The 13,979-nt window shown below is 30.5% G+C and overlaps 2 protein-coding genes and 1 pseudogene across 2 annotated transcripts; all 3 read right to left on the minus strand.

The window, feature by feature from the left end:
* Positions 1-4,300: 4,300 nt before the first annotated feature.
* LOC107961511 (patatin-like protein 2) lies at positions 4,301-6,621 on the minus strand. The gene is made up of 7 exons (XM_041094138.1): positions 6,361-6,621; positions 6,000-6,187; positions 5,714-5,900; positions 5,422-5,583; positions 5,036-5,338; positions 4,772-4,944; positions 4,301-4,659 (listed from the first exon to the last, which is right to left on the minus strand). The coding sequence occupies exons 1-7, from the start codon at positions 6,535-6,537 to the stop codon at positions 4,545-4,547; spliced, it is 1,305 nt and encodes a 434-aa protein (XP_040950072.1). The 5' UTR covers positions 6,538-6,621; the 3' UTR covers positions 4,301-4,544.
* Positions 6,622-9,073: 2,452 nt separating this feature from the next.
* On the minus strand, positions 9,074-11,565 carry LOC121217798 (patatin-like protein 2). Its single transcript, XM_041094139.1, has 6 exons — positions 11,047-11,565; positions 10,780-10,967; positions 10,453-10,639; positions 10,182-10,343; positions 9,775-10,077; positions 9,074-9,633 (listed from the first exon to the last, which is right to left on the minus strand). The coding sequence occupies exons 1-6, from the start codon at positions 11,206-11,208 to the stop codon at positions 9,445-9,447; spliced, it is 1,191 nt and encodes a 396-aa protein (XP_040950073.1). The 5' UTR covers positions 11,209-11,565; the 3' UTR covers positions 9,074-9,444.
* A 1,657-nt stretch (positions 11,566-13,222) lies between these two features.
* Positions 13,223-13,979, minus strand: LOC121217799 (patatin-like protein 2; annotated as a pseudogene).

Consider the following 13,979-nt stretch of genomic DNA (forward strand, 5'->3'; position numbering starts at 1 on the left):
ACACGTGAGACTGGACCTACATATGCAACAGTAATTCTTCCCTTCAAGCAGCACCTAAACAATTATAGAGGAATTATTCAAGCAAGAAACTTTTAGAAAGGAGATTAAAGTCGTCAATGTTGACTACACCTTTCAAAGAGCCAATGATTAGTACTGCCGCTGGTGTGATAATACTTATAAAGAGTATATATGTTGTTGCTGTACCCGTAGCAACCTTGTATTGCATGCGCTGAAAATTTGCAACAATACTGACACGAAGATTTCAACTCATTTTTATCAATGTTCTTGTTTTGTACTTTTAAAAGCCATGAATATTGTCAAATTAACTCCTGGATCTCCACAATTACAGCGTCAAACGCTTGTGGAAATGGGAAACTTCGAAGCAATTTCACTAAAAAATTGTGATTCATACGAGGCTAAAGCTTTCTTTGTCATCTAAATCATTTTTACTTCTTCTAAATTAGAAGAGTAGTAGGAGAAAGGTCCGGAAGTTTGGAGGGTAGGGTAGAACCAAATTAGGAGACAAGTCTGAAGGGTGGAAGGACATGACGGCAGTAGCAACTCCCTCAACCCTTTTTTTCGTAAAACTAACATTGTTTTACATTTTTATGACTTCTTTATAATTGATATTTTATCAATATATTCTAACTTTTCATAATTTTTTACGTCGAAGTTCCCTCTTTTCTATATTGTCCCCCCACTTGTTGGGCCCGCTAAAGGTTTGTCAGGCTTAAATATCTGAAGTTCCAATCAGTGGACTGTAATTGGGCCATTCCCGAACGGACCCAAGATTTAATGTAAACTTTAACGTCGGCTCCAGATTTTCCAGGCCTTCACTTGACTTTATTATTAATTTTATACATTATACACTACTTTTATTAATTTTTGCCATAATGATATTTTAGAGGAAAAATAATTTTAGCTTTATATTTAAATTTTTATTTTTTTAACTCTTATTTTTTTTTCAAATCACCCTAAAATTGATAGAAGAATTACATTTATTGTTTTTTGCTGACATAACATACGCGTGAATTACCACATGGATGATATAGTAACATTTAATTAATTTTTTAAAATTTTAAAAATATTCAAAAAAAATTTTAATATATTAAAAATATATTAAAATATTTTTATACTTTTAAAATTATTTTTAACGATTTTTAATTTTGAAAAATAATTTTTATATATTTTTTTAATTTTTAAATTTTAAAAAATTAATTAAATGTTGATGTGTCATCCACATGGCAATTCATGTGTGTGCCACATCAACAAAGTTAAAAAAATGTTAATTTTCAATCAGTGGCGGAGCCAGAAATTTTTTTGGGACTGGAATTAAATTGTATATTTTTACAATAGTAAAAATACAATTTCATCATTTTAATAGTCTATATATTTATGACTTTTAAAGGATTCAATCAAATTTTCATTATTTTTGAGGGCTAACGTACAATTTTATCACTACTAATTTAAAACTTGATAAATTACAAAGGGTGAAATGAAAAATTTTTCATTTTAGGGGGGTCAGGGCCCTGCCAGCCCCCTTGGCTCCGCCACTGTTTTCTAATGAAAAATTAAATGAGGATTAAAATGACTTTTTCATAAAGTTTAAGGATCAAATAAGTCATTATTTCTTTTCAATTAAACATATTATTGCCCTTCAACTTCTTCCAACATAATGACTTATTTAATCCCTAGACTTTACAAAAAAAAAATCATTTTAACTCGCCATTTATTTAATTTTTTGAATAATTGTGACTTTATTACGCAAAGAAAGCAGAAATCTGCTACATAAGAAACTGTGTACAGCAGTAGAAACAGTGAAATGAAGTAGTAATGACTAATAATTTCCTCTAATATCATGTATACCCCAAGCTAAACACAATCTATTATTTACAATATCATTCCAGTCTCAAACTTATTACCTCTTTAATTTTGTTTAAAACCTCTGCCTCTGTCATTTGAACTGCTATAAAACAATAGTTATCAATGCCTTCCCTTTTAATCTCTTCATTGTCCACATCAACTCATGTTGCCAATTTCCAGCTTGCGTTTGCAATTGACAGAGCTGCAAAATCCCTTCCCAAATTACTTTAGTGAACCCGCAACCAAAAAAACAGATGGTCCCTAGTTTCCAGCTCCTCAAAGCACAATTTGCATATTCCATCAATATTCATCCCTCTCTGAATAAGCCTTGTTTTTATAGGAAGTAATAGCTAGTCACGATATCTATAACAAAGCAATTTTTAACTTTTCTTATTTATCAAGTCACTCAAAAATAGATAAAAAAATTTAATAAATATTAATTTTGCTAACATGACATCCACGTGATAATTCACGTGGATGCCATGTTAGCAAATAATTAATTTTTTAAAATATAAAAAAATTAAAAAGTAACAAAATGGTTAAAAATTTAAAAATTGCTAACGTGACATACATGTGGACTTCTATGTGGATATCATATCAACAAAGTTAACATACATTAATTTTTCCATTCATTTTTAATAATTTAATAATTAATATGAATTCAAGTACTAAAAAAAATAAAAAGAAATTAAATGAGAGATAAAATAATTTTTTATAAAATTATAGAACTAAATAATTCATTATACAAGAAAAAAGTTTGCTCACATCCACTTATATATAGACAAATTTAAGCTACAAAATTTTGGGTGGAACTTACCTTTTTACCTGGTTAAGGATCACTATAAAAGTCTACATTTATGAATAAGGCTCACAAATTCACAATAAATAAGCTGAGGTTTATGTATTTTTAATTTATTAAGCTTTCAAATATTTTATTTAGATAAAAAAAACAAAATTAAAGAGGTTATAAATATAAAATATTTTGAGTATGATTAGGAAAAAGAAGAAACAAGTCTCCATTGAAAATTTGGTGGCTCAGGGATGGTTAGCTAAATCAACCCTTTTGCATAATTAAAGACTTGACTTTCCATGTTACAACCCCACACGCAAGTTTTTGTCCCATCATTAACTCTTCCATCTAACATTTGCAAACAAGGTATTATTATTGTTAGATAGAAATGGCTAGAATCATAAATGCTCCCGTTATTACATATGCAGATACTGTCATCTATTACAAGCACAACAATATTAATCATGTCTATCTATATGTAGAAAACACAAATTCAACGTTCTAAATTTTACTATTAATGATAAGTAGGAAGTCGGTTCATGTATTGCCTCTCTGCAAAAAACACTATTATTGTAAGCTAGAAGATTACATCAGTTGAATTGACACATTTATAATATATATATATATAAAGTAGTGGTTGAGTTGATCTAATATTTTTATAAAATAAAAACATTAATGTGAGTATATTTTTATTATTTTAAATTAATGAAATATTTATTGAGATTTAAATTTAAAAAATTTAAATTTTAATGTCTCAAATTTATCATTTTAATTAAAATTTTAATTATTTTTAATATTATTTTGTTATAAATATATTTGTTACATAATTTTTTCCATCTAGATAATAAACATACAATTAGGAGTGAGCAAAACTCTTTAACTCGGAAAAATTGAAAAAAAAATTTTAGTTTCGAGTTTCTTCGAGTAAACTCAAATAAGTTTTAGCTTTTCGAATTTGAGTTAAGGTAGAATTCTACAATTCGAATAACTTGAATAACTTAAATTGTTGTAAATATCCCATTTGGTCCTTGTAAATTTTAGAAATGAGCAAATTGATCATTTTCAACAAAAAATTATAAAATAATTCAAAAATAATTTTTAAAATTTCAAAATATTTATAAAAAATCTAAAATTTCATATATTTTTAAAAATATTATATAAATTTAAAAAAAGTAAAAATTATAAAAAAAATCTAAAGAATATATGAAAATGTTCAATTTTTTTAAAAAAACTAAAATAATAATTATAACTTCTAATTTATCATATTAAAGTATCTTATTTTCTCTTATTTTAGATATATATAGGGTTACAAATTTATACACTCTAACATGAAATTAATTATATTTTAACAAGATTTTATTTTTACAGATTCAATATTTTTTATTTTGACATGTTTAGTTTTTTTTTAATTTAGCTTGATTCAACTCGAATTTCATTTCACTTAATTCGAATTAGAAAAAAATAAATTAAATTAGGATGATAAAATAAGACTGGTCAAAATTGATAAACTCAAAATTTTTTTACTCCCTATTAATAAATTTGAAACATATGTTAAATAATATTTTATATTTGCCAACAAGCCTGTTATTAATATCCAAAAATAAAGTTATAATTATCATCTCCTAATTCGTTCATTTGTAACGTGTAAAAAACGAAAACAATATTATTTTATATTTACTAAAAAACGAACACAGAAAACAAGCCAAGTTGTTTTCGATAGTTGACACCAAATTCGATAAAATGCCACGATGAATTACTAGATAAAACATATAAAGCTTAATTTGGCTTATGTAGATGGATTAACGTCTACAGGTCAACATAGTTATTATTGCTGCTAGCAATTCTTCATGACTTTGCATTTAAGACCTATCTTCTTTCAAAACTAAATAGATTATGTGGTAGTGTTATTAACGTGAGCGCATTCTTCATTTTTCTTCATCGCAAGTTTTCCAAGGGGTGATCTCATCTCACGAAGCTGCTTCTCCTTGGAAAGAACTGCTGCTAATCTGTAGATTAATGAAGCAGAAATAAGGTAATATATAGATGACTGTATTTGTGTGTTAAGGCAATAATATAATTACATGTAAGAAACAGTCAAAATGTTAAGTTGTTTAGTACCTGATGAGAGCCTCTCCATTGGTTACCTTGCCAGCTGGTTCGAATTGACCATTCTCCAAATTCACTCTGGAAACAGACTTATTTAGCAATTCTTCTCCGACTTTCACAAGATTCTCAAGGTTTTCCTTGGTAGCAATATCCACAGATGATATTTGCTGAGAGAGTGTATCATCCTGCATAATTTTGAGCTTTGGGTCATACATATATATATAGATGATATATGCTAGCTGTTCACCAAGTAAGATTTGAACAACAAATCTAAACCTGAATTCGGAGATAACTGTTTTCAGATTGAAGGGCTTGAAAAACTGTGGCAATATGAAAGTCGACCATGTCACTGCTTGCTTGCATGAAAATATCCACCAAAGGAGTAGAATGCTCACTGGTCAACCATCCCAAAACTCCCCATTTAGCTGCCATATTAGCATGGTACTTCCCTTCTGATTTGGGTGAACCAGTCCCCAAAGATACAACCAGGAACCGAGCGTAGTCAGTGGGCTTTATTGGAAAAAATTCGGGATTCCCTCGAAGTATTTCTTTAGTCACTTCGTTCATAGCCACTAAAGTCTGAAAGAGCAACAAAATTCAGAGATTGTCACCAAGAATTCGAATTACGCAAATCTCATCATGTTAAAGTGAAATAAATATACCGGGTTATTAGCAGCAACCCCTCCATCGATAAGGTTGAATTCTTTTGTTTTGCCAGTGGAATCTTGGGTTTGAAAATGATGGGCAGGAAGGTAAGTTGGAGCTGCTGAAGTTGCAATGCAAATATCCGACAGTAAAGCATCGGTGCAAGGATCGCTCTTTACCTACACGATGGAAATTTAATAATAAATTCCAAACAACACTAAAAAATGTATCAGACAAAAATGAAAACGATTTCCTAGTTTTCTTGCATTTGTTTCTATTCCATTACAAGGAGTAAATATTATAGTGGACCTCATAGGTGGAGAATATTCTTGGCTGGAGTTGCTTGATGTCAAAAGTTGGGATCACAACGTTAGTCAAGGTCTGGTGCAATTTAGTTTCTCCCAGCTTTTCCCTCACAATATCATGAAGATATTTACCGTCATATTTTGGTCCCATTAGTGATTTGACCACATTTGCAGCTGGTGCAAAGGGAGAACTGTCAAGTAACAAGGCACAAATCATCTTAATAATTGCTTCAGAAATTATTTTTATTAATTATATTCATCTTGAAGAGATTTACAAAATAATGATTTACCTATTTTGGGGAAAGATTTTAGGGCAGTGTTCAAGGTAGAACTCATTGATATCTTTGGCAGCAAAAAGGGGGCGATTCTCTTTTTTGGGATCTGGGGTAGTTAGCATGGCAGTGACGAGGCCACCAGTGCTCGTCCCAGAAATAATATCAAAATAATCAGCCAATCTCGCTTGCTCACCATCCAGCTTCTGTATATAGCCAAAACCCAAAATTCATAAGAAAACAGCAACATATATGGATGATAAAAGCTCCAATCTAACCTTAACCAGGGAAGGATTAATGAGAGATTATATATATGCATGAATCCCGTTCCCAGCTATAGTAAGCAAGAAATAAAAAATGCAAGTGATAGGTTAGCTACCTGAAGCTGAGACTCTAAAAAAGCAAGTATAGTTCCAGGAATAAGCCCTCTGATACCCCCTCCATCAATGCTAAGAAGAGTAATCAAATTCCCATAGGTGGGAGGTTGAAGAGGTGATCTCGGGCTATCTGTGAAGAAGTTGAATTTTGTAATAATATGTTTAGGAATTCCTTCCATGGGGGAAGATAAGAAACTTGTCGTTAAGGTTTGTGAGAATGAGAAAGGATATGAGCAACTGGTATGGCTAAGTCATCATACCGTGGGACATGCAAAGGGGTATTTATCGAGGCCTGGTTTGAAACTTTCAACAACGTTACAATAATCCTAATTCAATCACTTATCTTACCTTCCATTCGTAACAAATTAAAGTAGACTTGTAGGTTACTCAATTTCTAAACCCTTCAAAACAAAATATGGCCTTTTTATAAAATTAACCCAAAAAATTTAATTAATTATATAAATGACCCTTTTTTTTAATTAAACACATAAATGACTTAAAATCTACAGTGAAAGTTGGTGGAGCCAACGAGTTTTGGCACCACCAGCATGCCACGTCAGCAACCAGGATAAAAAATTATTTTTTTAGTGAAGCCATATAGAATAGCGCCACCTATATAAATACCAGAAAAATATTATAATTTCTGAAAAAATATAGGGACTTTAAAATAAATTTCCCTTTTTGGTGGAGCCAAATAAATTGCACCACCCGTTTCCAAAGTTGCCCGCCCCTTTTTCCTTTTAAAATTTTAAATATATAAAGAAAAACTTTTTTTGTCTTTACCTATTAAAATATATTTTAAAATTTTAACATTAGTTATTTAGTTATACTTAAATTTTTTTTAATATGTTTAATATTTTAATATATTAAAATTTTAGAATTAGTTATACTCAACATTTTCTTTAACATATTTAGAATTTTAATATATTTAAATTTTTTAAAGTTTTTTAAAATTTTAAAAATATTAAAAATATTTTTTTCTCTTTACCTATTAAAAATAAATTAAATATATTAAAATTTTAAAATATATTTTAAAAATATATTGAATATATTGAAAGTTTAAAATTGATTATACTTAGTATTTTTTAATATATTTAATTTTTTAAAATATATTAAATATATTAACATTTTAAAATTGGTTATACTTAACATTTTTTAATATATTTAAAATTTTAATATATTTAATTTTTTAAATTTTTTAAAGTTTTAAATATATTAAGAAAATCTTTTTTGTCTTAACCTATTAAAAATATATATTAAGTATATTAAAATTTTAAAATTAATTATACTTAACATTTTTTTAATATATTTAAAATTTTAAAAAATTTTAAAAAAAATCACATTGGGAACTGGTGGTGCCAACTTATTTGGCTCCACCAGAAAATGGAAATTTTTTCAAAGTCCCCCCGTTTTTCAGAAATTATAGTATTTCCTTAATATTTATACAGTTAACGCCATTCTACATAAGAAACTTTGATTATGAGTCAAATATATATATATATATATAACTTTAATTATGATTCGCTTACATATCTAAAAAAATAAATACATTAATTTATTTTTAATTATTTGTATATGCAATATATAAACATAAAATGATGTTATACCAGTGATTGTGTTAGTAGTTTAAGAAATGGATCAAATCAAAACTTTATGTATAAAATTGCATAAAATCAAAATATATAAAATTGTACATTAAACCAAAGTTCATATGTACTTTTAAGATTTATCTCTCTTAAAAAATTAGAACGCAAATAAATAAGACACGTGAAAATTTCTCAAACTTTTTTGTGGAGTTAGAATTTTCCAATACCAAATAATAATCCATATTTCTTATAGTTGTTTCTAACAAAAAAAAAATATTTCTTATAATTGTAGCTTCATTAATATCTATTATTTGTTACGGTATCCTTAGGTGCTACAGTATCAATTTTAAAATCCGATGTTTCTTTGGAATTGGATATTCGAAAACCAAATTATAAAATTTGGGAAATATTTATAATATTTCTATAAACATTTAAAACACTTTTAAAATTTATTTTTTTATAATTAAAGCAAAAAAAAAAGTAAATAGTAGCTGAATTGACAAAATTTGTAAAATTGAGAAGTTAAAGTTATAATTATACCTAACTTTTTAGTATAGTTGACGAAAAAATTAACAGAAATACTGAAAATGTGTAATTTGAAAAGTAGAAAGACCACTTTTGACGAAATAAAAATAGAGGAACTAAATCAAGGGGGAATACATGGACCTTGGCCCCTCAAATATAAAAAAAATTACTATCTACCCCATATACATAATAAAATTATAAATTACACTTTGACTCACAAATGAAAAAGAAAATCATATTAAAATGATAAAATGATAAATTATAATTTAACCGTAACCCATAAAAAGGTTTTTGAATTAGCCAAGTATAATAACTATCCTTAAAGCTTTAACCTTTGATAGAAATAGGTTTGCCAACTTTTAGTCGGGTTGACTTTTATTTATCATGGGGAGGTTAATTATAGTTTATAGGGGTTTGATTTGTTTGATTTAATTTTTAAGAGAATGAGAAGTTATTCAGAATTTGAATTAGATGTCAACTTCTAACTTGATTTCAGACATGAATTATTTGTAGCAAATTGATTAAAATGTTAGGAAATTAATGACAATATGTACAAATTTGTAAGGAATACTGTATGATAAATTTTAGAAAAAGAAGAAGAACTAATCCATTATAAATTGACTGCACCATCAGCTACGCGCGCTAATTTTTTTTGTTTTTTAAGAAAAGGAGGAGGCAAAACATGCTATATATATGAATTTCTGAAATAAATAATAATATAATTCAAGGCTAATCAGGCGTAGTTAACAGCTAATTCAATTAAATTTCTCAAATTCCTAAGAAATTAAGAAGATGGATCAGTTGTTCTATGCCCTGCAAGCTGGTGCTTTCCATGTGGTGATGTCATGTCACGAAGCCGTTTTTCCTTAGATAGCACTTGAGCTAATCCGAATTAGCACCATATATGCATATATAGTAGACTAATAAGTAATAACATAAGGTGGAACTCAGAGAATATGATACATGTTGGAGTAACTATATATTTATATACCTGACGAGCGCCTCCTCATTTGTACCCTGATTACAAGGCTCAAATTTACCATTCTCCAAGTTCACCTTGGAAACTGGTTTTTTCAGCAGACTTTCCCCAACTTTTACAAGATTCTCCAAGTTTTCTTTTGTAGCGATATCCACAGATGCCACCGTCCCACTCAATGTATCATCCTGCAAATTGTTTTAGGCTTGAATTAGGTCACGTATGTATATGCTAGGTCTGTTTTATGTTATATATGACTTAGCAGCTACATTTCCCAATAAAAGAATGAATCTTGATTTCTCTGTCTCTTCCATATATAGATCATATACCTGAATACGGAGATAACTTTTTTCAGATTTAAGTGCTTTGAAAACAGTAGCATTGTGAAAGTCCACCATATCACTGCTTGCTTGCATGAAGACATCAATGAGCGGAGTGGAGTGTTCGCAGGTCAACCATCCCAAGAGACCCCATTTTGCTGCCATGTGAGCAGGGTACTTCTCTTCACATTTCTGGGAACCGGTGCCCAAGGATAAAACTTGGAAGCGAGCATAGTCGTTTGGCTTTATAGGGAAGAAATCAGGGCTCCCGCGAGTGATCGCTTTGCTCACTTCATTGATGGCTATTAAGGTCTCCAAGAATTAACCCAAATGAACAGCATATATGTGAAGATTAAGGTTTCTGTGAACTACTTGTAACATCAATTCCATCATTTTAAATAGATATAAATACATACGGGATTATTAGCAGCAACTCCACCGTCAATAAGATGGAATTCTTGAACTTTGCCAGTGGAATCCTTGGTCTCAAACTGATGGGCTGGAAGATAAGTTGGCGCAGCAGACGTTCCTATGCATATATCGGAGAGCAAAGCATTTCTGCAAGGGTTGCTCTTTACCTACAAAATTACATATATGTCAGGGCAAAAAAAAGAAGAAAAAAAGGCAAAGGAGGAGATTATAACTTAAATATGTAATAATAGGGTATTTGTTGCAGTCTAATAAAACCTCATAGGAGGAAAAGATTTTTGGATGGAGCTGTTTGATGTCAAACGTAGGGATGACAACATTTGTCAGTGTTTGGTGCAATCGGGTTTCTCCCAACTTCTCTCTAACAATCTTGTGCAGATATTGGCCATCATACTTGGGACCAGTTAGTGATTTCACCAAATTTGTAGCTGGGGCAAATGGGGTGCTGTTACATATAACAAAAAGGAGATATCATGTCAGACTCCCCGTAATCATAGTATATCATTTATATGACATTTGTTGGTATGATTTTTGCTTCGGTTTTAGTCTCATCTACAAGTCTACAAATGATCATCAGTTAATTACCAATCTTGGGGGAAGATTTTTGGGCAGTGTTCAAGATAGAAATCGTTGATATCTTTGGCAGCGAAAAGGGGGCGATTTCCGTTATTGGGATCTGGGGTCGTCAGCATGGCAGTGACGAGGCCACCCGTACTAGTCCCAGTTATGACATCAAAATAGTCTGCCAGTCTCGCTTCCTCACCATCCAGCGTATATATTAGCATATATATATAGCATACAAAATGGTAAAAATATGAGTCCAATAATGAATGAAAACAAATTTGTAGCAACCTGAAGCTGAGACTCTAAAAAGGCAAGAATAGTTCCGGGGATAAGCCCCCTAATTCCACCTCCATCAATGCTGAGAACAGTGATTAAGTTCCCGTAGGTGGGAGCTTGAAGGGGAGATTTTGGGCTTGCAACTGCAAAATTGTCTTGTGGGATACATCCCATTATGATGACTGAGATCGAATGTATTCGGGGTTTGAGCTAGAGAACTAGTAGAATAAGCTGTATAAAAGCTTTATCAGTTAATTAGTGCGTTTGATGCTCTCTGGAGGAAGGCATGTCATGGGTATTTATACAGTTGAAGGCAGCACTACCTCTCTCTCTCTCATGCATGCTAAATTGAATCATTCAACGATGCCATTAGTCTTCTTGCAAAACGAAAACGACTTGCAGTTTCTTGGATAGACCGGCCAAGCTTGGTCGACGGAAATACAATCTAGGTCGTTTCCTAATAGGAAATCCCAACTTCAAGGAAACCATAGGGTTTGAAATAGTGAGCAAATGTACTTTTCTAGACTTGTTTTGTTTTTTTGCCTAAGTCGTCATATTACTTTTCTCTTTGAAACTTCAACACGTGAGACTGGACCTACATATGCAACAGTAATTCTTCCCTTCAAGCAGCACCTGTACGGCTGTCTCCGTCCACGGTAATTAGGGTGAATTTGTATGGGCGATTGAGTGCGGTGCGGTGCGTTTAGTTTACTTTTTTGTCTCACGCTACAATATCGTTACAGTATCTAATCTCACTGCCACAGCTATTTTTACACTAACCGCAGATAAATGCATGGCCCATCCAAACTCACCCTTAGTAAACAATTATTGAGGAATTATTCAAGCAAGAAACTTTTAGAAAGGAGATTAAAGTCATCAATGTTGACTACACCTTTCAAGGGCAACTTTCGTACGCCAGTAGCCAATGATCAGTACTGCCGCTGGTGTGATAATACTCAAAGAGTATATACGTTGTTGCTGTAACTGTAGCAACCTTGTAGTGCATGCGCTGAAAATTTGCAACAATACTGATACGAAGATTTCAACTCTTTTTTATCAAAGTTCTTGTTTTGTACTTTTAAAAGCCATGAATATTTTCAAATTAACTCCTGGATCTCCACAATTACAGCGTCAAACGCTTGTGGAAATGGGAAACTTCGAAGCAATTTCACTAAAAAATTGTGATTCATATGAGGCTAAAGCTTTCTTTGTCATCTAAATCATTTTTACTTCAAGAGTAGTAGGAGAAAGGTCTGCAAGTTTGGAGGGTAGGGTAGAACCAAATTAGGAGACAAGTTTGAAGGGTGGAAGGACATGACGGTAGTAGCAACTCTCTCAACCCTTTCTTTTCGTAAAACTAAATAATTTTGTTTATAGATGTTTGATAATATAAAATAAAATAATTTGATAGTTTTTTTTTGACAAAAATATGTTGGAAATAATAAGTAAATAAGAGTACTTATCACTTAATCGAGAATATTTTTAATTAATTTAATACAAAAAATTTACGTTTAAAATTTTATTTTTGTTTAAAACAAAGTGAAGTGAAATGTTTAAAAATTAAGGATAAAATATAGAATATATATATTTAGAATTTAGAATATATATTTATCAAAAAAATCTAATTATATTCAGTAATTAAATTTAATATATTAATATATCAAATAATTTCAGGACACTTAAATTTTCAACATTTATTTTTTCAACACTCAATTTTTTAGTTTATCAAGTAATATCTTAGTTAGAATTTTTTTTAAAAAAATATTCTTTTTTACAAAATAAGTTATATTATTATATGAGATATTGTTGTCATTTTATATTTATATAAATTAATAAAAAAATACGTATAATGAGATTTGCATCAAGATTATTATGAACTTTAACCTTTCAACTAAAACATTATTTAATTTGTATATAAACTTGCCAATTGAGTTTTAGCTCGATTATTATGGGATATTGTTGACATTTTATATTTATATAAATTAATAAGTTAATCACGGATTAATATTTTGATATGATTATAAATATATAATGACACACTTCATTTTCGACTTATGTAATGGCTTGATAAAGGCGGGTCTTGGTATGGGATTAACCGTCTACCGGTCAACTTAGATCGTCATCATTAACTACTAGCAATTATACTTGACTTTGCATTGGAGACCACCTACGTTTAAAACTAACTAAATTAGGTCATTGTGTTATTAATCTGAGCGCATCCTTTATTCTCCTTCATGCAAAGTTTCCAAGAGGTGATCTCATGTCGCGAAGCCGCTTCTCCATGGAAAGAACTTCTGCTAATCTGTAGATTATTATGTGTGAAGCAAGAAAAACAAAACCTACATGAAACAGGCAACGAAAAAGTTGAGTGTATACCTGATGAGAGCGTCCTCATTTGTTACCGTGCCAGCTGGTTCGAATTGACCATTCTCCAAATTCACTCTGGAAACAGGTTTTTTTAGCAATTCTTGTCCGACTTTCACAAGATTCTCAAGGTTTTCCTTGGTAGCAATATCCACAGTTGACATTTGCTGAGAGAGTGTATCATCCTGTATGATTTTGACCCTTGAGTCATACATACATACATGTTTTTAAGAGACAATTTTCTTTTAATATCACCAAGTATGATTTGAACAAAAATCTAAACCTGAATTCGGAGATAACTATCTTCAGAATGAAGGGCTTGAAAAAATCCGGCAATGTGAAAGTCCACCATGTCACTGCTTGCTTGCATGAAATATCCACCAATGGAGTAGAGTGCTCACTGGTCAACGATCCCAAAACTCCCCTTTTAGCTGCTAGATTAGCATGGTTTGTTAGCACTTTTTGGCAGGAATTTTTAAGAGATGGAAAACTAGTTTCAAATTATCCATTAGTTATCATCTTAAGACTGACGAGTAGACTAAAGTGGTAAAACATGTATTTGGAAGATTATTTGGGATGCA

This window comes from Gossypium hirsutum, chromosome D05, assembly GCF_007990345.1.
Source record: "Gossypium hirsutum isolate 1008001.06 chromosome D05, Gossypium_hirsutum_v2.1, whole genome shotgun sequence".
Classification (NCBI taxonomy): domain Eukaryota; kingdom Viridiplantae; phylum Streptophyta; class Magnoliopsida; order Malvales; family Malvaceae; genus Gossypium; species Gossypium hirsutum.

What these genes read in the sequence shown, in the direction of transcription:
- LOC107961511 (XM_041094138.1), bottom strand. Translation starts at nt 6,537, where the DNA reads ATGGAAGGAATTCCTAAACATATTATTACAAAATTCAACTTCTTCACA. An exon ending in GGGTTGCTGCTAATAACCCG is followed by an intron (nt 5,339 to 5,421) that starts GTATATTTATTT and finishes TTGCTCTTTCAG; the next exon opens with ACTTTAGTGGCTATGAACGA. An exon ending in AATGGAGAGGCTCTCATCAG is followed by an intron (nt 4,660 to 4,771) that starts GTACTAAACAAC and finishes ATTAATCTACAG; the next exon opens with ATTAGCAGCAGTTCTTTCCA.
- LOC121217798 (XM_041094139.1), bottom strand. Translation starts at nt 11,208, where the DNA reads ATGGGATGTATCCCACAAGACAATTTTGCAGTTGCAAGCCCAAAATCT. An exon ending in GAGTTGCTGCTAATAATCCC is followed by an intron (nt 10,078 to 10,181) that starts GTATGTATTTAT and finishes TAATTCTTGGAG; the next exon opens with ACCTTAATAGCCATCAATGA. An exon ending in AAAGTTATCTCCGTATTCAG is followed by an intron (nt 9,634 to 9,774) that starts GTATATGATCTA and finishes AACAATTTGCAG; the next exon opens with GATGATACATTGAGTGGGAC.